This window comes from Perissodus microlepis, chromosome 9 (genome assembly GCF_051167445.1).
Source record: "Perissodus microlepis isolate ML-2025 ecotype Zambia chromosome 9, ASM5116744v1, whole genome shotgun sequence".
NCBI lineage: Eukaryota > Metazoa > Chordata > Actinopteri > Cichliformes > Cichlidae > Perissodus > Perissodus microlepis.
In genome coordinates, this window is record NC_140469.1 from 26,206,483 (window position 1) to 26,232,884 (window position 26,402).

General features: G+C 40.3%; 3 protein-coding genes, 1 long non-coding RNA gene and 1 pseudogene across 4 annotated transcripts; 4 read left to right on the top strand and 1 right to left on the bottom strand.

Annotated features, from left to right (window-relative positions):
- Positions 1-1,177: 1,177 nt before the first annotated feature.
- On the top strand, positions 1,178-6,189 carry LOC146380595 (serine/threonine-protein kinase pim-2-like). Its single transcript, XM_084939793.1, has 10 exons — positions 1,178-1,602; positions 2,231-2,473; positions 3,541-3,783; positions 3,918-4,052; positions 4,170-4,264; positions 4,406-4,453; positions 4,557-4,775; positions 4,883-5,063; positions 5,150-5,320; positions 5,409-6,189. Exons 1-10 carry the CDS (start codon positions 1,542-1,544, stop codon positions 5,498-5,500), a joined length of 1,488 nt encoding a protein of 495 aa, XP_084795919.1. The 5' UTR covers positions 1,178-1,541; the 3' UTR covers positions 5,501-6,189.
- A 1,758-nt stretch (positions 6,190-7,947) lies between these two features.
- Positions 7,948-10,268, bottom strand: LOC146380596 (uncharacterized). The gene is made up of 3 exons (XM_084939945.1): positions 10,245-10,268; positions 8,932-9,320; positions 7,948-8,370 (listed from the first exon to the last, which is right to left on the bottom strand). The coding sequence occupies exons 1-3, from the start codon at positions 10,266-10,268 to the stop codon at positions 8,094-8,096; spliced, it is 690 nt and encodes a 229-aa protein (XP_084796071.1). The 3' UTR covers positions 7,948-8,093.
- Positions 10,269-15,512: 5,244 nt separating this feature from the next.
- LOC146380597 (uncharacterized) lies at positions 15,513-16,147 on the top strand. The gene is made up of 3 exons (XR_014801326.1): positions 15,513-15,751; positions 15,869-15,963; positions 16,105-16,147. It is a non-coding gene; the product is annotated as an uncharacterized LOC146380597 (long non-coding RNA).
- A 57-nt stretch (positions 16,148-16,204) lies between these two features.
- LOC146380598 (serine/threonine-protein kinase pim-2-like) lies at positions 16,205-17,772 on the top strand (the record flags this gene model as incomplete). The annotated part of the gene is made up of 4 exons (XM_084939946.1): positions 16,205-16,474; positions 16,582-16,762; positions 16,849-17,019; positions 17,108-17,772. Coding segments are annotated over 4 exons (714 nt in total), but the record flags the coding sequence as incomplete, so codon positions are not given.
- Positions 17,773-19,084: 1,312 nt separating this feature from the next.
- Positions 19,085-19,193, top strand: LOC146380599 (5S ribosomal RNA; annotated as a pseudogene).
- The last annotated feature ends 7,209 nt before the right edge of the window (positions 19,194-26,402 follow it).

Consider the following 26,402-nt stretch of genomic DNA (forward strand, 5'->3'; position numbering starts at 1 on the left):
GGTCAGGTAATGTACAATGGAGGAATTTGCATAGGGGCATTGCTGTTAATAGTTTTGTGCCCAAGGTTAAAAAAGATGCAAGTGAATGATGTCCCTTTTATCCAGAGATATAATCTTTTTGAATGTTTCTTGAATGTAAATGGCTTGAACCACTGTGTATTATGTTAAAACATGTCTTTGAAAAGTGTGGAGTGGCTTAGTCTCCATTGGCATTTTTGTTTGGTGCCAGTTATACCCCCCCCAAAATAAATAAATAAATAAATTATTGCACTGATTTAGGTTTAAGGGGTCACTTTTATCATATGTTTTTTTTATAATTTAACATGATTCTGCAAAATTGGGGTGTAACATGTTAACACAAATCTTTGATAGACAGTTGCAGTTGCAGCGAAATTTGTGTATCTCTGATTGCAGCTAGAGTAGGGACACTGGGAGGAGATCCAGTGTGTACTTTCCATAGGTAAGGTGGGCAGTCCTTAGCTTTCAGGGGAGAAAGCTGGTGTTATGTAGCTCAAATCATATAAGCCTGATATGATTCACTGTATGAAGTAGGCCACATCTTATGCAAGTCTTTTATAAATTTGTACTATTTCTTTTCCATATGGGTATGTTTGACTGAAAATAGCATAATTACAACACGTCTAATCAAAGAAAGGTTAATGGGGCACTTTGTCTTTTGGTAAAATAATGTGACAAGTTTATTCTTGGACTCAGCAGTAAAAACAGATCAAGAAGTGTTATGAAGATCTAAGTCTTAGTAGACCTAGTATGGACTGGTGTTGCTCTGTTTTTTATCAAAAGGATAAACTTGTTATTATAATTTGACCAATACTCCCTTAAATGGCATCAAAAAAGGCACTTCAAGTGCCAAATTGCTTTATATTTCTTCACTTAAATATACGGCCGCAAGTAGGGCTGACATGGGCCCCAGGTTTGATGTGTTCTGCCGTAAACTGGACAAACCAACATAAGGATGGAAGCCACTGTGGGACTTTTTCAGTAAATTGAGCATGTGTTTTATAAGTTAATCAGTAAATTAACACCAATAGCAAGTTAACCCATAGCTATTCACACAACAACGGGGTATTGGGTAACTATGATGTTTTTATTTTAGAAAACAAAGTACACATGAATTAATGTACTTTAATAGAAAATGGAAAGGTGATACAACCTCAAAAACGTGGTTGCCTCTAGATTTAAAAAGAGAAATAAGGTCGAGTAGTTACACTATATAAAGAATAAATGCACAATTTAAAAAACAAAATTCATAGGTAGGTATATCGACTTCTTATTAAATTATATGAATTATTATGGATTTGTCTGCCACAGTGTTTTTCTTTAAACTACTTAGGAGCACTTTTACTGGCAGTCGGTGATGTCACTGAAAGGCAAGGTTCTGTTGCCATAGTCTCCTGAGTTTATTTTGAAAGCTCACTTACGGAACTCGCTTAAACAGTTTAGAAAAGACAAGTGCACACATTTGAAGAAGTATTCCCTCGTTACGGTGACATTTTTCCTTTTAAAAGGTCTCAAAAATTAACATGAAAAAGGAAACGAGAAAAAATACAAATCCAGGAGATAAGAAAGATCCAGGAGATCAAAGTAAGTAAACAAATACATCAAATCTGGGTAAAATCCCTCAAATAACAGAATCTACTTTTCTAAAAATGTTGACAGTCTGTGTATAAAATGAAACATTTGAATCCTACCCATATGGAAAAGATATATATAAATCCTATAAAGTTTGTATCTGTCTTGTGTGAAACTTGTATGTTTTGGATACTTACTAAAACAATATATGAAAGTAATGAGAAAGTGGCCACTTTCATGAGTAAATCATATAAGCCTGATATGATTCACTGTATGAAGTAGGCCACATCTTATGCAAGTCTTTTATAAATTTGTACTATTTCTTTTCCATATGGGTATGTTTGACTGAAAATAGCACAATTACAACACGTCTAATCAAAGAAAGGTTAATGGGGCACTTTGTCTTTTGGTAAAATAATGTGACAAGTTTATTCTTGGACTCAGCAGTAAAAACAGATCAACAAGTGTTATGAAGATCTAAGTCTTAGTAGACCTAGTATGGACTGGTGTTGCTCTGTTTTTTATCAAAAGGATAAACTTGTTATTATAATTTAACCAATACTCCCTAAAATGGCATCAAAATCCTTCCAGTCCTGATGTCGAGCACTCTTTTTCACTACTGTGTTGTTGTTGTTTATAGACTCTAAGAGCAGGATGGCTAAAAGAAAGGCCAGTCCTGAAAAGAAGACCCCCGTAAAAAGAAGGAGGGTCACTGAGCAGGCTGCTCCTTCCACCAGCTCAGATACACATCAGGTCAAAGCAGTGAAGCGTAAGGCCCAGCAAGATGGAGCGAGCACAACCAGTCCACCAAAGAAGATTAAACTTGCTGAGCCTACGAGTGGAGACAGGGAGCAAGCGTCTTCCTCCGTTGACGCTGGTAAAGGTAGGCTAATTAGTTGAGTGAGGGGTAGATTAAGTGCACAGCTGGTTTCTCGGTTTAAGATATTAGTGTTTGGGAGATACTTTTCTGTTGTACAGTTCATTTGCTGTTATGGAGTTCTTGTTACTGATAAAAAAAAGTATATTTTTTGTTTCAAAATAGCTGATCTGCTCTATGCCAACATCTGCGAACAAATATAATTCTATAAAGTTGGTCTATGTAGTGTGTAACTGTTGATATAGAGCGTTATTAAATTTATTGCTAATGCAATCATATGGCACGTTGACTTCTAAGGAAATTTTAGATGGCACTTATCATCAGAAAGGTTGCTGACACCTGGGTTCGACCTTCATATTAATTTTTTTTTTTAAACTTTTTTAAGAACACATTTTAACATTGGACTCAAAAATAAATAAATCCCCCCTGACAAAAAAGGCACTTCAAGTGCCAAATTGCTTTATATTTCTTCACTTAAATATACGGCTGCAAGTAGGGCTGACATGGGCCCCAGGTTTGATGTGTTCTGCCGTAAACTGGACAAACCAACATAAGGATGGAAGCCACTGTGGGACTTTTTCAGTAAATTGAGCATGTGTTTTATAAGTTAATCAGTAAATTAACACCAATAGCTAGTTAACCCATAGCTATTCACACAACAACGGGGTATTGGGTAACTATGATGTTTTTATTTTAGAAAACAAAGTACACATGAATTAATGTACTTTAATAGAAAATGGAAAGGTGATACAACCTCAAAAACGTGGTTGCCTCTAGATTTAAAAAGAGAAATAAGGTCGAGTAGTTACACTATATAAAGAATAAATGCACAATTTAAAAAACAAAATTCATAGGTAGGTATATCGACTTCTTATTAAATTATAAACAGATCAACAAGTGTTATGAAGATCTAAGTCTTAGTAGACCTAGTATGGACTGGTGTTGCTCTGTTTTTTATCAAAAGGATAAACTTGTTATTATAATTTAACCAATACTCCCTAAAATGGCATCAAAATCCTTCCAGTCCTGATGTCGAGCACTCTTTTTCACTACTGTGTTGTTGTTGTTTATAGACTCTAAGAGCAGGATGGCTAAAAGAAAGGCCAGTCCTGAAAAGAAGACCCCCGTAAAAAGAAGGAGGGTCACTGAGCAGGCTGCTCCTTCCACCAGCTCAGATGCACATCAGGTCAAAGCAGTGAAGCGTAAGGCCCAGCAAGATGGAGCGAGCACAACCAGTCCACCAAAGAAGATTAAACTTGCTGAGCCTACGAGTGGAGACAGGGAGCAAGCGTCTTCATCCGTGGACGCTGGTAAAGGTAGGCTAATTAGTTGAGTGAGGGGTAGATTAAGTGCACAGCTGGTTGCTCGGTTTAAGATATTAGTGTTTGGGAGATATTTGTGTGTATGATCTAATACGCTGATGTGCTTTTGGTGTTTTCCACATCTGCAGACTGCAGTCAAAACACAAAGGGGTGCACAAAAAATGGCAGAAGGAAGACTGCGGGAGACAGCAAAGAGTCACCCAAGAAAAAGAAAAAGGACAAAACCAAAAACGTCGTCCAAAATTTAGCAGCCGACCAGCAACGTAAGTAGCAAGCAGCTTGGCTTTTATACTCAGGTGAAGAGCAAAATGAACATTTAGGGTACAGCAGAGAGTAATTTGTGTCACAGCTGTAGTAAAACAACATTTGTGTCTTTTCAGGGGAATACCAAGCCAGATATGTGCAGGAGCACCATCTAGGAAAGGGCGGCTTTGGAGCAGTGTTTGCTGGCTACAGGATAACAGATCATTTCCCAGTAAGTGTTCAGATGGTGGGAGTAAGACAGGCAGTAATGCAGATAACGGATAATATCGTCAGCTGAGCATTAAAGGTGCCGTTTTACACCTTTAATGATGTCATACTGAGGAAATGCTCACCAATGCTCTGTGTCTTTTAGGTAGCCATCAAACACATTCCCAAGGACAAAATCCCCATCCAAGTGACGGTAAGTGTGCAACACTTGAACTGTTTTTACATTGCTGGACTGAGTGCAGCGTTCACCTGTGAAACGTCTGTTCCTCATCATCCACTTTGTTGTAATATATCAGGATGAAAACGGGAAGGAAGTCTCAGTGGAAGTGGCCATTTTGCTGAAGCTTGCAGCTGAAGCAGATGGATCAGTGGGAACGTCGGCTCCTGTGTCTCTGTTGGACTGGTTTGACTTTGGCACAGAACTGATCCTGGTGCAGGAGAGACCTGTCCCCGCGGTGGACCTCTTTGATTACATAAGAGAAAATGGAGGATGTTTACCAGAAGGAAAGGCCAAGGTAAGTTGACTGGAAGAGCCTTAGACTGTACAGCATTCAATCAAAGCACAGAGTATCAGAGAAGCATCAACCTGTTGACTCATTACTGTCTTTTTCATCTTTTCCAGGTCATTCTGAAGCAACTGGTTGATGCAGCAAAGGACCTGGAGGAGAAACACATCTTTCACCGGGACATCAAGAGTGACAACATTCTGATTGAGACCGGCTCAGATGTGCCTCGAGTTCGTATCATTGACTTCGGACTGAGCTGCTTTGCTACGGAGCGATCGCGGTTCCGCTTCTTCTATGGTAACATATTCAGCTCCTGCTCTTCACAGATGTAGCAATTTGTGCCTTTTGTTTTAGAAGAAATTGTAATTGTGTCTGTTTATTAGGTACACCTATCCACAGCCCTCCCGAATGTTACTGGGGCAAAAAATACAGGCCTGGACCCACCACGGTGTGGCAAATGGGAGTGGTGCTGTACGAAGCGCTTCATGTGGGGGACTTTAATATCATGACGTTCCTCGAAAAGGAACTGAAATTCAACGAGCATCTGTCCCCACGTAAGAAAACATCACACTTCAAGATTCACTGATGGCTTGGATCATTGGAACTATCATCTTCATCTTTTCTCCCTTTCTTTCTTTCCAGACTGCCAGAATTTCTTGGATGCGTGTTTAACCGAAGTCCCGGAGGAGCGGCCAACGCTGGGGGACCTCCAGCGTCACCCCTGGCTCAGATAAAGCCATCTCTCACACACACACACACACATTTCATATCTTATGATGTAAGTGTGATACATGGCCTAACCTTCTTTTTTTTGTCTTTCTTTCATTTTTTTTGTTTTTTTTAACAGGAAAAGATTGTTTTTTGGGTTTTTTTGGCCGATTCTAAATTTTGCTATCCTGAAATTCCTGTAACCCCCCCAGCCATCCCAGGAAAGGGGATCTCTCTTTGAATTGGCTTTCCCGAGGTTTCTTCCCATCATTCTGGCCCCCTGGGGAGTTTTTCCTCGTCTTCATAGAGAGCTTGGGCTGGGTCAGGAGCTTCATCAGAATTGGCATGATTTGATTAGGTTAATGTAATAAAACACGTTGATGTAATCAAAATTAGTAAAGATCAAAAGATTTAACTTAAACTTCCATTAAAACTTGTTTAACTCAACTTTGCTGAGAATACTCTTTCATTACCATGTCAAGGATTGTTTTTTACTCATGATGCATTTTGACAAGTAAGAAAACTGAAAACTAAATCAGGTTAAAGTATGCACAACGAAAGTCACACTGTCACTGCTCTGAAGACTTGCATCTGTTGCCCTAACCTCTAACGGTGTGTTCACACCGAACGCGATGGACGCGAATAGAGCGTCAGGTTTACATGTAAAGTCAATGGAAAAGCGCGATGACACGCGATTGCGGGTCCCGCGAAAATTCGGAAGCAGATTTGCGTCGCGAAAACGCCAAAACTCGCGAATAAAACTCGCGAATAAAACTCGCGAATAAAACTCGCGAATAAAACCACGCGCGTGAGTTTTTGTGTTGCATTTTGTGCATACACGCGTTTTGCGTCTACCGCTCGAGTTGGAAAAATCTGAACTCCAGCGTCAAATCGCGCCGCGACAACCAATCAGGAGCCTGGTGACGTGGCTGTGACCTAGGTCAAAGGGTCAGATCCAGCCAAAGCCCTTCATACTTTGAGGGAAGGCTAATCAATGCCGTAGCAAACAACCCGGAGCTGTACGACACCAGCTGCTTTCTGTACCGAGACAGGAATAAAAAGGACCGAGCTTGGAGGAAGATATGTGAAGAGATCGGGCAACCTGGTAAGTTCATTCATTTCTCTTTTGAAAGTTTTCACTGACCCGGGGAAGCCGCACAAAAGGTAGCAAGCCACCGCTATTTTCCCACTGACGTACAAATACCGCTCTGCTTTTATGCATGTTGTCATTTAGGAATATATTTTATTGTTTATTAATAAACAGCACACAGTAGTCCCGCTCATCCGTCACTGCTTCGCTTTTTTTTATTTTTTATTGCACAGTACAGCATTGCATTCTGCAGCCTGATTGACATGTCTGCTCCGTGTCGTGTCTCCTGCACTTGCCAAATTTATCACGTTTGGTTTTGAGAACCATCACGTCCAATAGAAAAAACAGCACAAAAACACCCATAACTATGAGCCTCATTCGGAAATACACACCTGCACCGGGAGGGAAAAAGGCGCACGAAAGTGGCAGGCAGATGAAGACAAAACGCGGCATAATAATACTTTTACGTTTTGCAATCTACAAAGGTTTGCACTTTGAGAATCAATTGTGAGAACTGTGAGTAATGGTCTTGTGTGTGGGGAAAAAAAAGTGTATAAACTGCGTGGTGAGGGGCTAGTTATTCTGAGAACCGCTGCTGCAATAAATGAGGGACCACTGTATACTCTATGATTATTATATTCAACCTATTAATATTTAATACTGTAGTGATAGAACCAACTGATTCTGCAGCAGAGCATCCCCTGTTGCTTCTCCTGGCTCCCCAGTCCCTGAGCTCCTGCACCACAGGTATGTAATTGTAGCATCAGATGTACAGCAAGCACTGATAGCTTTTTACTCGGTGGGATTCCCTTGTGATCACCTTTACTAAATGTCTACAACCAATCTGATTATATCCTGTTTGTTTTTTTTCGATGTTGAAATTAAAATCTAGTAGCAGCCTTCTCATTTCTTTGTGTTTTGTGCTGTTTTACAGGCCCACAGAGGAGGACAGCTCCGAGGCAGATGAGGGACGGGTCCCAGGGCGGTCCATCGGCGGTGGAGCTGGCCATCCTGGAGTCCCTGAAGAGGCCACACCAGTCTCCAATGGAGCATTTCCTCCTCAGCCTTGTTCCTGCTCTGGAGAGCAGCTGGGTCCTTTTTATTCCTGTCTCTCTGTAAATACTTATATTTTATATATTTATGTTTAATGTTTTTCTGTTTGAGAATTTTAATATTATTTCAAATAAATTTTTATAATGACTAATGTCTCAGTTCTACTACACAGCAAATGTTGGCACACGACTTGACACATGTAGAATTTATTTCATATTATACTAATGACAAAATATACTAATACAGTGGGATGCAAAAGTTTGGGCAACATTGTTAATAGCCATCATTTTCCTTTATAAATCGTTGTTACAATAAAAAGTGACAGTTAAATATATCATATAGGAGACACACACAGTGATATTTGAGAAGTGAAAAGAAGTTTACTGGATTTACAAAAAAGTGTGCAATAATTGTTTAAACAAAATCAAGCAGGTGCATAAATTTGGGCACCACAAAAAAAGAAATGGAATAAATATTTAGTGTATATCAGTGTGTGTGTCTCCTATATGATATATGGGGTTCCTTTGGGCGTGCTTCCCATCCAGAGCTCCACAGCACAGAGGAAAGCTCCAGCGCTCCTGGAATCCCTCTGTGATGGACCGCCAGTCTTCAGTTGAAGGCACAGCCATGAAATCGTCCACTAGACAGTCCCAGATGGCCGTCGCTACCTGGGGGATGATCTGGCTCACCGTGGACACACCGACTCTGAAACTGAACGCGATGGTCCTGAAGGAGTCCTCGGTGGCAAGGAACCTGGACAAAATTGTTTAAAATTAGTATTATGTGTACTGCAGTTACAAAATACATTATTCAAATTCCAAAATTACAAATTACAAAACATAAATCTTACATAAAACATTTTGTAATTATAAGGATAATTACATGATATATATTAGATATAATCTAAAACAGTCTGCGGTGATTATATACAAATATTCAACTATCCCAGAATTAAACCAGGTCTAAATAAAAAGGAGTGACTATCACTGCAAAGGTTAACTCAGTGGTCCTAATGCTACAGTTTGATATCAGCAAACACCGAGCGCATACATTGATATGACACCACAGCCATGCTATCATTGCAAACACTGATAACAGCATAAATCGAATTAAATCGGGACTTGATGAGACCTTCTGAGTATCACTAGAAATATTATAAACAGTCGTCTCCGTACCACAGTTTGCTTTCAGTAAACACCGAGAGCATTCACTGTTAGCATAGCACATCCATGTTAGCAGTGTATAAATGGATGGTTTAGCATATATTAGCACAGGTATCAATAAAGGACTACCGTATTAAATACTTTTACTAACCTCAGGCAGATGGACAGGCGCTCTGCAGGTGGGATTGAGCGCCTGTAATTGGTGTCTAGGCGGGCGATTCTGGGACCGACACGGGAAAGCAGGTCCTCAAACTGGCCGAGTGAAAGACGGTGATGTCGCTGGAATCGGCCGTCATCCAGGCGCAGCTCCTGGAGCAAATGGTGAAACTGACCAAACTGCTCGCGCCTCTGGAGGACCTGATGGACCCAGGTACGGCGAGGACGTCTTTTACGCCGCTGCTCTGCTCTCCACAGTACATAGAGAAGGGAGACTCTCTCTTCAAGCGCTAGCTCGACAGCTGCCATCTTGCAAAGATACCGTCTGGCACAACTTCCTCCCACATTCCTCCCATATTTCCATTTCACGCGCGATGAATTTTTCTTGGACACGCATTGAGGCGCGAATGTGCACGCGTCAAATTAGGGGCGTTTGGGGCGTTTTTTTCGCGTCCATCGCGTTCGGTGTGAACACACCGTAATGCGTCTCAACAGATTTCCTGGATCTAACAGAGGTTGCAACAGTTTTTCCTTCCCACTGTTGCTGATTGTTTGCTCATAGTGGGCTCTCTGATTGGTGGGATTCATTTTCTAATAGTATAGGGTCTCTGCCTTCCAATGTAAAGTGCCTCTAGACAACAGATGTGACTTGTTGCTATAGTTAAGGTTGAATTTAATCATTAATGTCCATTCAGTAGTGAAAATTTTATATTTCTTAATAGGGGTGGGTTTTGATGATCGATTTATCGATTAAAATCGATTCTGGCTTGGATAACGTGATATCGATTCATTAAAAACCTGAATCGAATTTTAAATATAAATTTATTTTGCCCGAAATGCCAGAATCTCAGGTTAAACCTCACAAAATTTCTACAACCACCAAACAGCTAAAACAGTAAATGAGAGCAGGTACACGGATTCTGCACAAAGACGTAAACACAAAACGCGGACCCGACGGATCAGAATCACTGAGATGTGGCTTTCTCACCCGCCGGCACGTACGCTTAGCTGTGTCTCTAATCAAACCTCGGTAACTTTGCTCTGCTTCACTTCGTTTTTGACTGCACAATATTTTTAATGTCATCTGCTATAAAAACCCAGACCAAGTCTCGCAAGTGTCAGCTTTCTTTTTATAGACATAAAAATATAGATATGTACTGATAAGTGATCAGAATTATAATATTTCTGACTGTCTGAGGCAAAATTTCCCTGATTCAAATCGAATCGAAACAAATCAAATCGTGGATCGAATCGATTCGGGACCTTGTGAATCGGAATCGAATCGATTCTAGAAATCAGTGACGATACCCAGCCATATTTCTTAATATCCATCTATACTCAATGTGAATTCCATAAATTTAATAGAGCTGTTTGACTGATCACCTAATGTGTGACAAAAGAATCCACTGTGATGCTAATGACCGTCTGCGCTCTCTTACCTGTCTGTAAAAGTTGGCCTTGTCTCTCTCACTCTGCCTTCTCTCACTCGTTTCCCGGTCCAGTGATGCCTCTCTCCTCTGTTGCAGAAGTTCCAGCCCGTGCTCTTCCTGTGTTCCGCGTGCCCGACTGTTTCTCTGGAGCACTGTTAATGACCGTGCTCCTGTTTAAGTTGATTCCTCTCATGAATAAATCTTGTAAATATTTCAAGTCTGCTCTTAGGTCCAACTGCACTCTCATTTCCAGTTTGTGACATGGGCTTTTCTTCCTTTCTTTCCTTTGCATTATTGTCAGGTCTTTACCTTTCAATATAAAGTGCCTTGAGGCAACCGTTGTTGTGATTTTGGCGCTACATTAATAAAAGTGACTTGAAATTGAATAAGTGCAAGAAGACACAGCTGAGCTCAATCTAAATAATAGAGCAAATGAAAATAAAACTGAAAACAGAAACTGAACTAATTACACACAGAGACAAGAGACTAACACTCAACTAGTCATAGAAACACAGGGGAGGTTACAGCTAATCAAAACACACCGATTAAAATATCAAATTCAAAGAATTCTTCCCCTCAACCACAACCGCTCACAGCAGATGGCTGCCCCTCTCTGAGCAAGACATGTCCTTCAATGCACATATTAAACAAATATGTAGGACTGCTTTCTTCCATTTGGGCAACATCTCTAAAATTAGAAATATCCTGTCTCAGATTGACGCTGAACTAGTTCATGCATTTATTACTTCTAGGCTGGACTACTGTAATTCATTACTATCAGGAAGTCCTAGAAACTCCCTGAAAAGCCTTCAGCTAATCCAAAATGCTGCAGCAAGAGTACTGACAGGGACTAGAAAGAGAGAGCAGATTTCTCCTGTATTGGCTTCCCTGCATTGGCTCCCTGTTAAATCTAGACTTGAATTCAAAATCCTGCTCCTCACATTCAAGGTCTTAAATAATCAGCCCTTATCTTATCTTAATGACCTTGTAGTACCATATCACCCTATTAGAGCACTTTGCTCTCGCACTGCAGGCCTACTTGTTGTTCCTGTTGTTGTTGTGCCTACTTGATAGAGACGTTTTGGCTTCATTTTTGGGGAGCTGTCGCGTCATCCATGTTTTCTACAGTCAATGCTTATAGGACCCCTGCTCATGAATCAAAAAGACTCAGATTTTCACGTGCTGATTGGAAAACTGTTGCATACAATGTATGCTCAAGGGTTAAATAAAAGGCAGTTGAGTGGAAGGACAGATATTGTGTGAGGAGACAAGTTAAAAGTCAAGGAATGTCAAAAACCTATATGGAGGGTCTTTTATAAACCCTTGCTGAATAAGAGGTCAGGTAATGTACAATGGAGGAATTTGCATAGGGGCATTGCTGTTAATAGTTTTGTGCCCAAGGTTAAAAAAGATGCAAGTGAATGATGTCCCTTTTATCCAGAGATATAATCTTTTTTAATGTTTCTTGAATGTAAATGGCTTGAACCACTGTGTATTATGTTAAAACATGTCTTTGAAAAGTGTGGAGTGGCTTAGTCTCCATTGGCATTTTTGTTTGGTGCCAGTTATACCCCCCCAAAATAAATAAATAAATAAATTATTGCACTGATTTAGGTTTAAGGGGTCACTTTTATCATATGTTTTTTTTATAATTTAACATGATTCTGCAAAATTGGGGTGTAACATGTTGACTCAAATCTTTAATAGACAGTTGCAGTTACAGCGAAATTTGTGTATCTCTGATTGCAGCTAGAGTAGGGACACTGGGAGGAGATCCAGTGTGTACTTTCCATAGGTAAGGTGGGCAGTCCTTAGTTTCCGGGGAGAAAGCTGGTGTTATGTAGCTCAAATCATATAAGCCTGATATGATTCACTGTATGAAGTAGGCCACATCTTATGCAAGTCTTTTATAAATTTGTACTATTTCTTTTCCATATGGGTATGTTTGACTGAAAATAGCATAATTACAACACGTCTAATCAAAGAAAGGTTAATGGCGCACTTTGTCTTTTGGTAAAATAATGTGACAAGTTTATTCTTGGACTCAGCAGTAAAAACAGATCAACAAGTGTTATGAAGATCTAAGTCTTAGTAGACCTAGTATGGACTGGTGTTGCTCTGTTTTTTATCAAAAGGATAAACTTGTTATTATAATTTGACCAATACTCCCTTAAATGGCATCAAAAAAGGCACTTCAAGTGCCAAATTGCTTTATATTTCTTCACTTAAATATACGGCCGCAAGTAGGGCTGACATGGGCCCCAGGTTTGATGTGTTCTGCCGTAAACTGGACAAACCAACATAAGGATGGAAGCCACTGTGGGACTTTTTCAGTAAATTGAGCATGTGTTTTATAAGTTAATCAGTAAATTAACACCAATAGCTAGTTAACCCATAGCTATTCACACAACAACGGGGTATTGGGTAACTATGATGTTTTTATTTTAGAAAACAAAGTACACATGAATTAATGTACTTTAATAGAAAATGGAAAGGTGATACAACCTCAAAAACGTGGTTGCCTCTAGATTTAAAAAGAGAAATAAGGTCGAGTAGTTACACTATATAAAGAATAAATGCACAATTTAAAAAACAAAATTCATAGGTAGGTATATCGACTTCTTATTAAATTATATGAATTATTATGGATTTGTCTGCCACAGTGTTTTTCTTTAAACTACTTAGGAGCACTTTTACTGGCAGTCGGTGATGTCATTGAAAGGCAAGGTTCTGTTGCCATAGTCTCCTGAGTTTATTTTGAAAGCTCACTTACGGAACTCGCTTAAACAGTTTAGAAAAGACAAGTGCACACATTTGAAGAAGTATTCCCTCGTTACGGTGACATTTCCCTTTTAAAAGGTCTCAAAAATTAACATGAAAAAGGAAACGAGAAAAAATACAAATCCAGGAGATAAGAAAGATCCAGGAGATCAAAGTAAGTAAACAAATACATCAAATCTGGGTAAAATCCCTCAAATAACAGAATCTACTTTTCTAAAAATGTTGACAGTCTGTGTATAAAATGAAACATTTGAATCCTACCCATATGGAAAAGATATATATAAATCCTATAAAGTTTGTATCTGTCTTGTGTGAAACTTGTATGTTTTGGATACTTACTGAAACAATATATGAAAGTAATGAGAAAGTGGCCACTTTCATGAGTAAATCATATAAGCCTGATATGATTCACTGTATGAAGTAGGCCACATCTTATGCAAGTCTTTTATAAATTTGTACTATTTCTTTTCCATATGGGTATGTTTGACTGAAAATAGCACAATTACAACACGTCTAATCAAAGAAAGGTTAATGGGGCACTTTGTCTTTTGGTAAAATAATGTGACAAGTTTATTCTTGGACTCAGCAGTAAAAACAGATCAACAAGTGTTATGAAGATCTAAGTCTTAGTAGACCTAGTATGGACTGGTGTTGCTCTGTTTTTTATCAAAAGGATAAACTTGTTATTATAATTTAACCAATACTCCCTAAAATGGCATTAAAATCCTTCCAGTCCTGATGTCGAGCACTCTTTTTCACTACTGTGTTGTTGTTGTTTATAGACTCTAAGAGCAGGATGGCTAGAAGAAAGGCCAGTCCTGAAAAGAAGACCCCCGTAAAAAGAAGGAGGGTCACTGAGCAGGCTGCTCCTTCCACCAGCTCAGATACACATCAGGTCAAAGTAGTGAAGCGTAAGGCCCAGCAAGATGGAGCGAGCACAACCAGTCCACCAAAGAAGATTAAACTTGCTGAGCCTACGAGTGGAGACAGGGAGCAAGCGTCTTCCTCCGTTGACGTTGGTAAAGGTAGGCTAATTAGTTGAGTGAGGGGTAGATTAAGTGCACAGCTGGTTGCTCGGTTTAAGATATTAGTGTTTGGGAGATACTTTTCTGTTGTACAGTTCATTTGCTGTTATGGAGTTCTTGTTACTGATAAAAAAAAGTATATTTTTTGTTTCAAAATAGCTGATCTGCTCTGTGCCAACATCTGCGAACAAACATAATTCTATAAAGTTGGTCTATGTAGTGTGTAACTGTTGATATAGAGCGTTATTAAATTTATTGCTAATGCAATCATATGGCACGTTGACTTCTAAGGAAATTTTAGATGGCACTTATCATCAGAAAGGTTGCTGACACCTGGGTTCGACCTTCATATTAATTTTTTTTTTAAAACTTTTTTAAGAACGCATTTTAACATTGGACTCAAAAATAAATAAATCCCCCCTAACAAAAAAGGCACTTCAAGTGCCAAATTGCTTTATATTTCTTCACTTAAATATACGGCCGCAAGTAGGGCTGACATGGGCCCCAGGTTTGATGTGTTCTGCCGTAAACTGGACAAACCAACATAAGGATGGAAGCCACTGTGGGACTTTTTCAGTAAGTTGAGCATGTGTTTTATAAGTTAATCAGTAAATTAACACCAATAGCTAGTTAACCCATAGCTATTCACACAACAACGGGGTATTGGGTAACTATGATGTTTTTATTTTAGAAAACAAAGTACACATGAATTAATGTACTTTAATAGAAAATGGAAAGGTGATACAACCTCAAAAACGTGGTTGCCTCTAGATTTAAAAAGAGAAATAAGGTCGAGTAGTTACACTATATAAAGAATAAATGCACAATTTAAAAAACAAAATTTATAGGTAGGTATATCGACTTCTTATTAAATTATAAACAGATCAACAAGTGTTATGAAGATCTAAGTCTTAGTAGACCTAGTATGGACTGGTGTTGCTCTGTTTTTTATCAAAAGGATAAACTTGTTACTATAATTTAACCAATACTCCCTAAAATGGCATTAAAATCCTTCCAGTCCTGATGTCGAGCACTCTTTTTCACTACTGTGTTGTTGTTGTTTATAGACTCTAAGAGCAGGATGGCTAAAAGAAAGGCCAGTCCTGAAAAGAAGACCCCCGTAAAAAGAAGGAGGGTCACTGAGCAGGCTGCTCCTTCCACCAGCTCAGATGCACATCAGGTCAAAGCAGAGAAGCGTAAGGCCCAGCAAGATGGAGCGAGCACAACCAGTCCACCAAAGAAGATTAAACTTGCTGAGCCTACGAGTGGAGACAGGGAGCAAGCGTCTTCATCCGTTGACGCTGGTAAAGGTAGGCTAATTAGTTGAGTGAGGGGTAGATTAAGTGCACAGCTGGTTGCTCGGTTTAAGATATTAGTGTTTGGGAGATATTTGTGTGTATGATCTAATACGCTGATGTGCTTTTGGTGTTTTCCACATCTGCAGACTGCAGTCAAAACACAAAGGGGTGCACAAAAAATGGCAGAAGGAAGACTGCGGGAGACAGCAAAGAGTCACCCAAGAAAAAGAAAAAGGACAAAACCAAAAACGTCGTCCAAAATTCAGCAGCCGACCAGCAACGTAAGTAGCAAGCAGCTTGGCTTTTATACTCAGGTGAAGAGCAAAATGAACATTTAGGGTACAGCAGAGAGTAATTTGTGTCACAGCTGTAGTAAAACAACATTTGTGTCTTTTCAGGGGAATACCAAGCCAGATATGTGCAGGAGCACCATCTAGGAAAGGGCGGCTTTGGAGCAGTGTTTGCTGGCTACAGGATAACAGATCATTTCCCAGTAAGTGTTCAGATGGTGGGAGTAAGACAGGCAGTAATGCAGATAACGGATAATATCGTCAGCTGAGCATTAAAGGTGCCGTTTTACACCTTTAATGATGTCATACTGAGGAAATGCTCACCAATGCTCTGTGTCTTTTAGGTAGCCATCAAACACATTCCCAAGGACAAAATCCCCATCCAAGTAACGGTAAGTGTGCAACACTTGAACTGTTTTTACATTGCTGGACTGAGTGCAGCGTTCACCTGTGAAACGTCTGTTCCTCATCATCCACTTTGTTGTAATATATCAGGATGAAAACGGGAAGGAAGTCTCAGTGGAAGTGGCCATTTTGCTGAAGCTTGCAGCTGAAGCAGATGGATCAGTGGGAACGTCGGCTCCTGTGTCTCTGTTGGACTGGTTTGACTTTGGCACAGAACTGATCCTGGTGCAGGAGAGACCTGTCCCCGCGGTGGACCTCTTTGATTACATAAGAGAAAATGGAGGATGTTTACCAGAAGGAAAGGCCAAGGTAAGTTGACTGGAAGAGCCTTAGACTGTACAGCATTCAATCAAAGCACAGAGTATCAGAGAAGCATCAACCTGTTGACTCATTACTGTCTTTTTCATCTTTTCCAGGTCATTCTGAAGCAACTGGTTGATGCAGCAAAGGACCTGGAGGAGAAACACATCTTTCACCGGGACATCAAGAGTGACAACATTCTGATTGAGACCGGCTCAGATGTGCCTCGAGTTCGTATCATTGACTTCGGACTGAGCTGCTTTGCTACGGAGCGATCGCGGTTCCGCTTCTTCTATGGTAACATATTCAGCTCCTGCTCTTCACAGATGTAGCAATTTGTGCCTTTTGTTTTAGAAGAAATTGTAATTGTGTCTGTTTATTAGGTACACCTATCCACAGCCCTCCCGAATGTTACTGGGGCAAAAAATACAGGCCTGGACCCACCACGGTGTGGCAAATGGGAGTGGTGCTGTACGAAGCGCTTCATGTGGGGGACTTTAATATCATGACGTTCCTCGAAAAGGAACTGAAATTCAACGAGCATCTGTCCCCACGTAAGAAAACATCACACTTCAAGATTCACTGATGGCTTGGATCATTGGAACTATCATCTTCATCTTTTCTCCCTTTCTTTCTTTCCAGACTGCCAGAATTTCTTGGATGCGTGTTTAACCGAAGTCCCGGAGGAGCGCCCAACGCTGGGGGACCTCCAGCGTCACCCCTGGCTCAGATAAAGCCATCTCTCACACACACACACACACACACACATTTCATATCTTATGATGTAAGTGTGATACATGGCCTAACCTTCTTTTTTTTGTCTTTCTTTCATTTTTTTTGTTTTTTTTAACAGGAAAAGATTGTTTTTTGGGTTTTTTTGGCCGATTCTAAATTTTGCTATCCTGAAATTCCTGTAACCCCCCCAGCCATCCCAGGAAAGGGGATCTCTCTTTGAATTGGCTTTCCCGAGGTTTCTTCCCATCATTCTGGCCCCCTGGGGAGTTTTTCCTCGTCTTCATAGAGAGCTTGGGCTGGGTCAGGAGCTTCATCAGAATTGGCATGATTTGATTAGGTTAATGTAATAAAACACGTTGATGTAATCAAAATTAGTAAAGATCAAAAGATTTAACTTAAACTTCCATTAAAACTTGTTTAACTCAACTTTGCTGAGAATACTCTTTCATTACCATGTCAAGGATTGTTTTTTACTCATGATGCATTTTGACAAGTAAGAAAACTGAAAACGAAATCAGGTTAAAGTATGCACAACGAAAGTCACACTGTCACTGCTCTGAAGACTTGCATCTGTTGCCCTAACCTCTAACGGTGTGTTCACACCGAACGCGATGGACGCGAATAGAGCATCAGGTTTACATGTAAAGTCAATGGAAAAGCGCGATGACACGCGATTGCGGGTCCCGCGAAAATTCGGAAGCAGATTTGCGTCGCGAAAACGCCAAAACTCGCGAATAAAACCATGCGCGTGAGTTTTTGTGTTGTATTTTGTGCATACACGCGTTTCGCGTCTACCGCTCGAGTTGGAAAAATCTGAACTCCAGCGTCAAATCGCGCCGCGACAACCAATCAGGAGCCTGGTGACGTGGCTGTGACCTAGGTCAAAGGGTCAGATCCAGCCAAAGCCCTTCATACTTTGAGGGAAGGCTAATCAATGCCGTAGCAAACAACCCGGAGCTGTACGACACCAGCTGCTTTCTGTACCGAGACAGGAATAAAAAGGACTGAGCTTGACTGAGGACTGAGATATGTGAAGAGATCGTGCAACCTGGTAAGTTCATTCATTTCTCTTTTGAAAGTTTTCACTGACCCGGGGAAGCCGCACAAAAGGTAGCAAGCCACCGCTATTTTCCCACTGACGTACAAATACCGCTCTGCTTTTATGCATGTTGTCATTTAGGAATATATTTTATTGTTTATTAATAAACAGCACACAGTAGTCCCGCTCATCCGTCACTGCTTCGCTTTTTTTATTTTTTTATTGCACAGTACAGCATTGCATTCTGCAGCCTGATTGACATGTCTGCTCCGTGTCGTGTCTCCTGCACTTGCCAAATTTATCACGTTTGGTTTTGAGAACCATCACGTCCAATAGAAAAAACAGCACAAAAACACCCATAACTATGAGCCTCATTCGGAAATACACACCTGCACCGGGAGGGAAAAAGGCGCACGAAAGTGGCAGGCAGATGAAGACAAAACGCGGCATAATAATATTTTTACGTTTTGCAATCTACAAAGGTTTGCACTTTGAGAATCAATTGTGAGAACTGTGAGTAATGGTCTTGTGTGTGGGGAAAAAAAGTGTATAAACTGCGTGGTGAGGGGCTAGTTATTCTGAGAACCGCTGCTGCAATAAATGAGGGACCACTGTATACTCTATGATTATTATATTCAACCTATTAATATTTAATACTGTAGTGATAGAACCAACTGATTCTGCAGCAGAGCATCCCCTGTTGCTTCTCCTGGCTCCCCAGTCCCTGAGCTCCTGCACCACAGGTATGTAATTGTAGCATCAGATGTACAGCAAGCACTGATAGCTTTTTACTCGGTGGGATTCCCTTGTGATCACCTTTACTAAATGTCTACAACCAATCTGATTATTACGGCCATACCACCCTGAGCACGCCTGAACTCGGAAGCTAAGCAGGGTTGGGCTTGGTTAGTACTTGGATGGGAGACCGCCTGGGAATACCAGGTGCTGTAAGCTTGATGTAATATTATCTACAGCTACTCTTAGTACCATTGATGTTAAGTTAGACTCTTTTTCTCCAATTGATCTTTCTGAGTTAACTTCAATAATTACTTCCTCCAAACCATCAACGTGTCTTTTAGACCCCATTCCTACAAAACTGCTGAAAGAAGTCCTGCCATTAATTAATTCTTCGATCTTAAATATGATCAACCTATCTCTAATAATCGGCTATGTACCACAGGCCTTCAAGCTGGCTGTAGTTAAACCTTTACTCAAAAAGCCATCTCTAGACCCAGCAGTCTTAGCTAATTATAGGCCAATCTCCAACCTTCCTTTCATATCAAAAATCCTTGAAAGAGTAGTTGTCAAACAGCTAACAGATCATCTGCAGAGGAATGGTTTATTTGAAGAGTTTCAGTCAGGTTTCAGAGCTCATCACAGCACAGAAACAGCTTTAGTGAAGGTTACAAATGATCTTCTTATGGCCTCTGACAGTGGACTCATCTCTGTGCTTGTCCTGCTAGACCTCAGTGCAGCGTTCGATACTGTTGACCATAATATCCTATTAGAGCGATTAGAACATGCTGTAGGTATTACAGGTACTGCACTGCAGTGGTTTGTATCATATCTATCTAATAGACTCCAATTTGTGCATGTAAATGGAGAGTCCTCTTCATACACTGAGGTTAATTATGGAGTTCCACAGGGTTCAGTGCTAGGACCAATTCTGTTTACATTATACATGCTTCCCTTAGGCAGCATCATTAGAAGACATAGCATACATTTTCACTGCTATGCAGATGACACCCAGCTCTATCTGTCCATGAAGCCAGATAACACACACCAATTAGTTAAACTGCAGGAATGTCTTAAAGACATAAAGACCTGGATGGCCGCTAACTTTCTGCTTCTTAATTCAGATAAAACTGAGGTTATTGTACTCGGCCCTGAAAATCTTAGAAATATGGTATCTAACCAGATTCATACTCTGGATGGCATTACCTTGGCCTCCAGTAATGCTGTGAGGAACCTTGGAGTCATTTTTGACCAGGACATGTCCTTCAACGCACATATTAAACAAATATGTAAGACTGCTTTCTTCCATTTGCGCAACATCTCTAAAATTAGAAATATCCTGTCTCAGAGTGACGCTGAAAAACTAGTTCATGCATTTATTACTTCCAGGCTGGACGACTGTAATTCATTATTATCAGGATGTCCAAAAAACTCACTGAAAAGCCTTCAGCTAATCCAAAATGCTGCAGCAAGAGTACTGACAGGGACTAGAAGGAGAGAGCATATTTCTCCTGTTTTGGCTTCCCTTCATTGGCTTCCTGTTAAGTCCAGAATTGAATTCAAAATCCTGCTCCTCACATACAAGGTCTTAAATAATCAGGCCCCATCTTATCTTAATGACCTTGTAGTACCATATCACCCTATTAGAGCACTTCGCTCTCGCTCTGCAGGCCTACTTGTTGTTCCTAGAGTATTTAAAAGTAGAATGGGAGGCAGAGCCTTCAGTTTTCAGGCCCCTCTTCTGTGGAACCAGCTTCCAGTTTGGATTCGGGAGACAGAAACTATCTCTACTTTTAAGATTAGGCTTAAAACTTTCCTTTTTGCTAAAGCATATAGTAAGGGCTGGACCAGGTGACCCTGAATCCTCCCTTAGTTATGCTGCAATAGACGTAGGCTGCCGGGGGATTCCCATGATGCATTGAGTTTTTCCTTTCCAGTCACCTTTCTCACTCACTATGTATTAATAGACCTCTCTGCATTGAATCATATCTGTTATTAACCTCTGTCTCTCTTCCGCAGCATGTCTTTTATCCTGTCTTCCTTCTCTCACCCCAATCGGTCGCAGCAGATGGCCGCCCCTCCCTGAGCCTGGTTCTGCCGGAGGTTTCTTCCTGTTAAAAGGGAGTTTTTCCTTCCCACTGTCGCCAAAGTGCTTGCTCATAGGGGGTCATATGATTGTTGGGTTTTTCTCTGTATCTATGAAGCACCTTGAGGCGACTTTTGTTGTGATTTGGCGCTATATAAATAAAATTGAATTGAATTGAATTGAATTGAATTATATCCTGTTTGTTTTTTTTCGATGTTGAAATTAAAATCTAGTAGCAGCCTTCTCATTTCTTTGTGTTTTGTGCTGTTTTACAGGCCCACAGAGGAGGACAGCTCCGAGGCAGATGAGGGACAGGTCCCAGGGCGGTCCATCGGCGGTGGAGCTGGCCATCCTGGAGTCCCTGAAGAGGCCACACCAGTCTCCAATGGAGCATTTCCTCCTCAGCCTTGTTCCTGCTCTGGAGAGCAGCTGGGTCCTTTTTATTCCTGTCTCTCTGTAAATACTTATATTTTATATATTTATGTTTAATGTTTTTCTGTTTGAGAATTTTAATATTATTTCAAATAAATTTTTATAATGACTAATGTCTCAGTTCTACTACACAGCAAATGTTGGCACACGACTTGACACATGTAGAATTTATTTCATATTATACTAATGACAAAATATACTAATACAGTGGGATGCAAAAGTTCGGGCAACATTGTTAATAGCCATCATTTTCCTTTATAAATCGTTGTTACAATAAAAAGTGGCAGTTAAATATATCATATAGGAGACACACACAGTGATATTTGAGAAGTGAAAAGAAGTTTACTGGATTTACAAAAAAGTGTGCAATAATTGTTTAAACAAAATCAAGCAGGTGCATAAATTTGGTCACCACAAAAAAAGAAATGGAATAAATATTTAGTGTATATCAATGTGTGTGTCTCCTATATGATATATGGGGTTCCTTTGGGCGTGCTTCCCATCCAGAGCTCCACAGCACAGAGGAAAGCTCCAGCGCTCCTGGAATCCCTCTGTGATGGACCGCCAGTCTTCAGTTGAAGGCACAGCCATGAAATCGTCCACTAGACAGTCCCAGATGGCCGTCGCTACCTGGGGGATGATCTGGCTCACCGTGGACACACCGACTCTGAAACTGAACGCGATGGTCCTGAAGGAGTCCTCGGTGGCAAGGAACCTGGACAAAATTGTTTAAAATTAGTATTATGTGTACTGCAGTTACAAAATACATTATTGAAATTCCAAAATTACAAATTACAAAACATAAATCTTACATAAAACATTTTGTAATTATAAGGATAATTACATGATATATATTAGATATAATCTAAAACAGTCTGCGGTGATTATATACAAATATTCAACTATCCCAGAATTAAACCAGGTCTAAATAAAAAGGAGTGACTATCACTGCAAAGGTTAACTCAGTGGTCCTAATGCTACAGTTTGATATCAGCAAACACCGAGCGCATACATTGATATGACACCACAGCCATGCTATCATTCAAACGCTGATAACAGCATAAATCGAATTAAATCGGGACTTGATGAGACCTTCTGAGTATCACTAGAAATATTATAAACAGTCGTCTCCGTACCACAGTTTGCTTTCAGTAAACACCGAGAGCATTCACTGTTAGCATAGCACATCCATGTTAGCAGTGTATAAATGGATGGTTTAGCATATATTAGCACAGGTATCAATAAAGGACTACCGTATTAAATACTTTTACTAACCTCAGGCAGATGGACAGGCGCTCTGCAGGTGGGATTGAGCGCCTGTAATTGGTGTCTAGGCGGCGATTCTGGGACCGACACGGGAAAGCAGGTCCTCAAACTGGCCGAGTGAAAGACGGTGATGTCGCTGGAATCGGCCGTCATCCAGGCGCAGCTCCTGGAGCAAATGGTGAAACTGACCAAACTGCTCGCGCCTCTGGAGGACCTGATGGACCCAGGTACGGCGAGGACGTCTTTTACGCCGCTGCTCTGCTCTCCACAGTACATAGAGAAGGGAGACTCTCTCTTCAAGCGCTAGCTCGACAGCTGCCATCTTGCAAAGATACCGTCTGGCACAACTTCCTCCCACATTCTTCCCACATTTCCATTTCACGCGCTATGAATTTTTCTTGGACACGCGTTGAGGCGCGAATGTGCACGCGTCAAATTAGGGGCGTTTTTTTCGCGTCCATCGCGTTCGGTGTGAACACACCGTAATGCGTCTCAACAGATTTCCTGGATCTAACAGAGGTTGCAACAGTTTTTCCTTCCCACTGTTGCTGATTGTTTGCTCATAGTGGGCTCTCTGATTGGTGGGATTCATTTTCTAATAGTATAGGGTCTCTGCCTTCCAATGTAAAGTGCCTCTAGACAACAGATGTGACTTGTTGCTATAGTTAAGGTTGAATTGAATCATTAATGTCCATTCAGTAGTGAAAATTTTATATTTCTTAATAGGGGTGGGTTTTGATGATCGATTTATCGATTAAAATCGATTCTGGCTTGGATAACGTGATATCGATTCATTAAAAACCTGAATCGAATTTTAAATATAAATTTATTTTGCCCGAAATGCCAGAATCTCAGGTTAAACCTCACAAAATTTCTACAACCACCAAACAGCTAAAACAGTAAATGAGAGCAGGTACACGGATTCTGCACAAAGACGTAAACACAAAACGCGGACCCGACGGATCAGAATCACTGAGATGTGGCTTTCTCACCCGCCGGCACGTACGCTTAGCTGTGTCTCTAATCAAACCTCGGTAACTTTGCTCTGCTTCACTTCGTTTTTGACTGCACAATATTTTTAATGTCATCTGCTATAAAAACCCAGACCAAGTCTCGCAAGTGTCAGCTTTCTTTTTATAGACATAAAAATATAGATATGTACTGATAAGTGATCAGAATTATAATATTTCTGACTGTCTGAGGCAAAATTTCCCTGATTCAAATCGAATCGAAACAAATCAAATCGTGGATCGAATCGATTCGGGACCTTGTGAATCGGAATCGAATGGATTCTAGAAATCAGTGACGATACCCAGCCATATTTCTTAATATCCATCTATACTCAATGTGAATTCCATAAATTTAATAGAGCTGTTTGACTGATCACCTAATGTGTGACAAAAGAATCCACTGTGATGCTAATGACCGTCTGCGCTCTCTTACCTGTCTGTAAAAGTTGGCCTTGTCTCTCTCACTCTGCCTTCTCTCACTCGTTTCCCGGTCCAGTGATGCCTCTCTCCTCTGTTGCAGAAGTTCCAGCCCGTGCTCTTCCTGTGTTCCGCGTGCCCGACTGTTTCTCTGGAGCACTGTTAATGACCGTGCTCCTGTTTAAGTTGATTCCTCTCATGAATAAATCTTGTAAATATTTCAAGTCTGCTCTTAGGTCCAACTGCACTCTCATTTCCAGTTTGTGACATGGGCTTTTCTTCCTTTCTTTCCTTTGCATTATTGTCAGGTCTTTACCTTTCAATATAAAGTGCCTTGAGGCAACCGTTGTTGTGATTTTGGCGCTACATTAATAAAAGTGACTTGAAATTGAATAAGTGCAAGAAGACACAGCTGAGCTCAATCTAAATAATAGAGCAAATGAAAATAAAACTAAAGGCAAAGTACAAGAGACAAAAAACTGAAAACAGAAACTGAACTAATTACACACAGAGACAAGAGACTAACACTCAACTAGTCATAGAAACACAGGGGAGGTTACAGCTAATCAAAACACACCGATTAAAATATCAAATTCAAAGAATTCTTCCCCTCAACCACAACCGCTCACAGCAGATGGCTGCCCCTCTCTGAGCAAGACATGTCCTTCAATGCACATATTAAACAAATATGTAGGACTGCTTTCTTCCATTTGGGCAACATCTCTAAAATTAGAAATATCCTGTCTCAGATTGACGCTGAACTAGTTCATGCATTTATTACTTCTAGGCTGGACTACTGTAATTCATTACTATCAGGAAGTCCTAGAAACTCCCTGAAAAGCCTTCAGCTAATCCAAAATGCTGCAGCAAGAGTACTGACAGGGACTAGAAAGAGAGAGCAGATTTCTCCTGTATTGGCTTCCCTGCATTGGCTCCCTGTTAAATCTAGACTTGAATTCAAAATCCTGCTCCTCACATTCAAGGTCTTAAATAATCAGCCCTTATCTTATCTTAATGACCTTGTAGTACCATATCACCCTATTAGAGCACTTTGCTCTCGCACTGCAGGCCTACTTGTTGTTCCTGTTGTTGTTGTGCTTACTTGATAGAGACGTTTTGGCTTCATTTTTGGGGAGCTGTCGCGTCATCCATGTTTTCTACAGTCAATGCTTATAGGACCCCTGCTCATGAATCAAAAAGACTCAGATTTTCACGTGCTGATTGGAAAACTGTTGCATACAATGTATGCTCAAGGGTTAAATAAAAGGCAGTTGAGTGGAAGGACAGATATTGTGTGAGGAGACAAGTTAAAAGTCAAGGAATGTCAAAAACCTATATGGAGGGTCTTTTATAAACCCTTGCTGAATAAGAGGTCAGGTAATGTACAATGGAGGAATTTGCATAGGGGCATTGCTGTTAATAGTTTTGTGCCCAAGGTTAAAAAAGATGCAAGTGAATGATGTCCCTTTTATCCAGAGATATAATCTTTTTTAATGTTTCTTGAATGTAAATGGCTTGAACCACTGTGTATTATGTTAAAACATGTCTTTGAAAAGTGTGGAGTGGCTTAGTCTCCATTGGCATTTTTGTTTGGTGCCAGTTATACCCCCCCAAAATAAATAAATAAATAAATTATTGCACTGATTTAGGTTTAAGGGGTCACTTTTATCATATGTTTTTTTTATAATTTAACATGATTCTGCAAAATTGGGGTGTAACATGTTGACTCAAATCTTTAATAGACAGTTGCAGTTGCAGCGAAATTTGTGTATCTCTGATTGCAGCTAGAGTAGGGACACTGGGAGGAGATCCAGTGTGTACTTTCCATAGGTAAGGTGGGCAGTCCTTAGTTTCCGGGGAGAAAGCTGGTGTTATGTAGCTCAAATCATATAAGCCTGATATGATTCACTGTATGAAGTAGGCCACATCTTATGCAAGTCTTTTATAAATTTGTACTATTTCTTTTCCATATGGGTATGTTTGACTGAAAATAGCATAATTACAACACGTCTAATCAAAGAAAGGTTAATGGGGCACTTTGTCTTTTGGTAAAATAATGTGACAAGTTTATTCTTGGACTCAGCAGTAAAAACAGATCAAGAAGTGTTATGAAGATCTAAGTCTTAGTAGACCTAGTATGGACTGGTGTTGCTCTGTTTTTTATCAAAAGGATAAACTTGTTATTATAATTTGACCAATACTCCCTTTAATGGCATC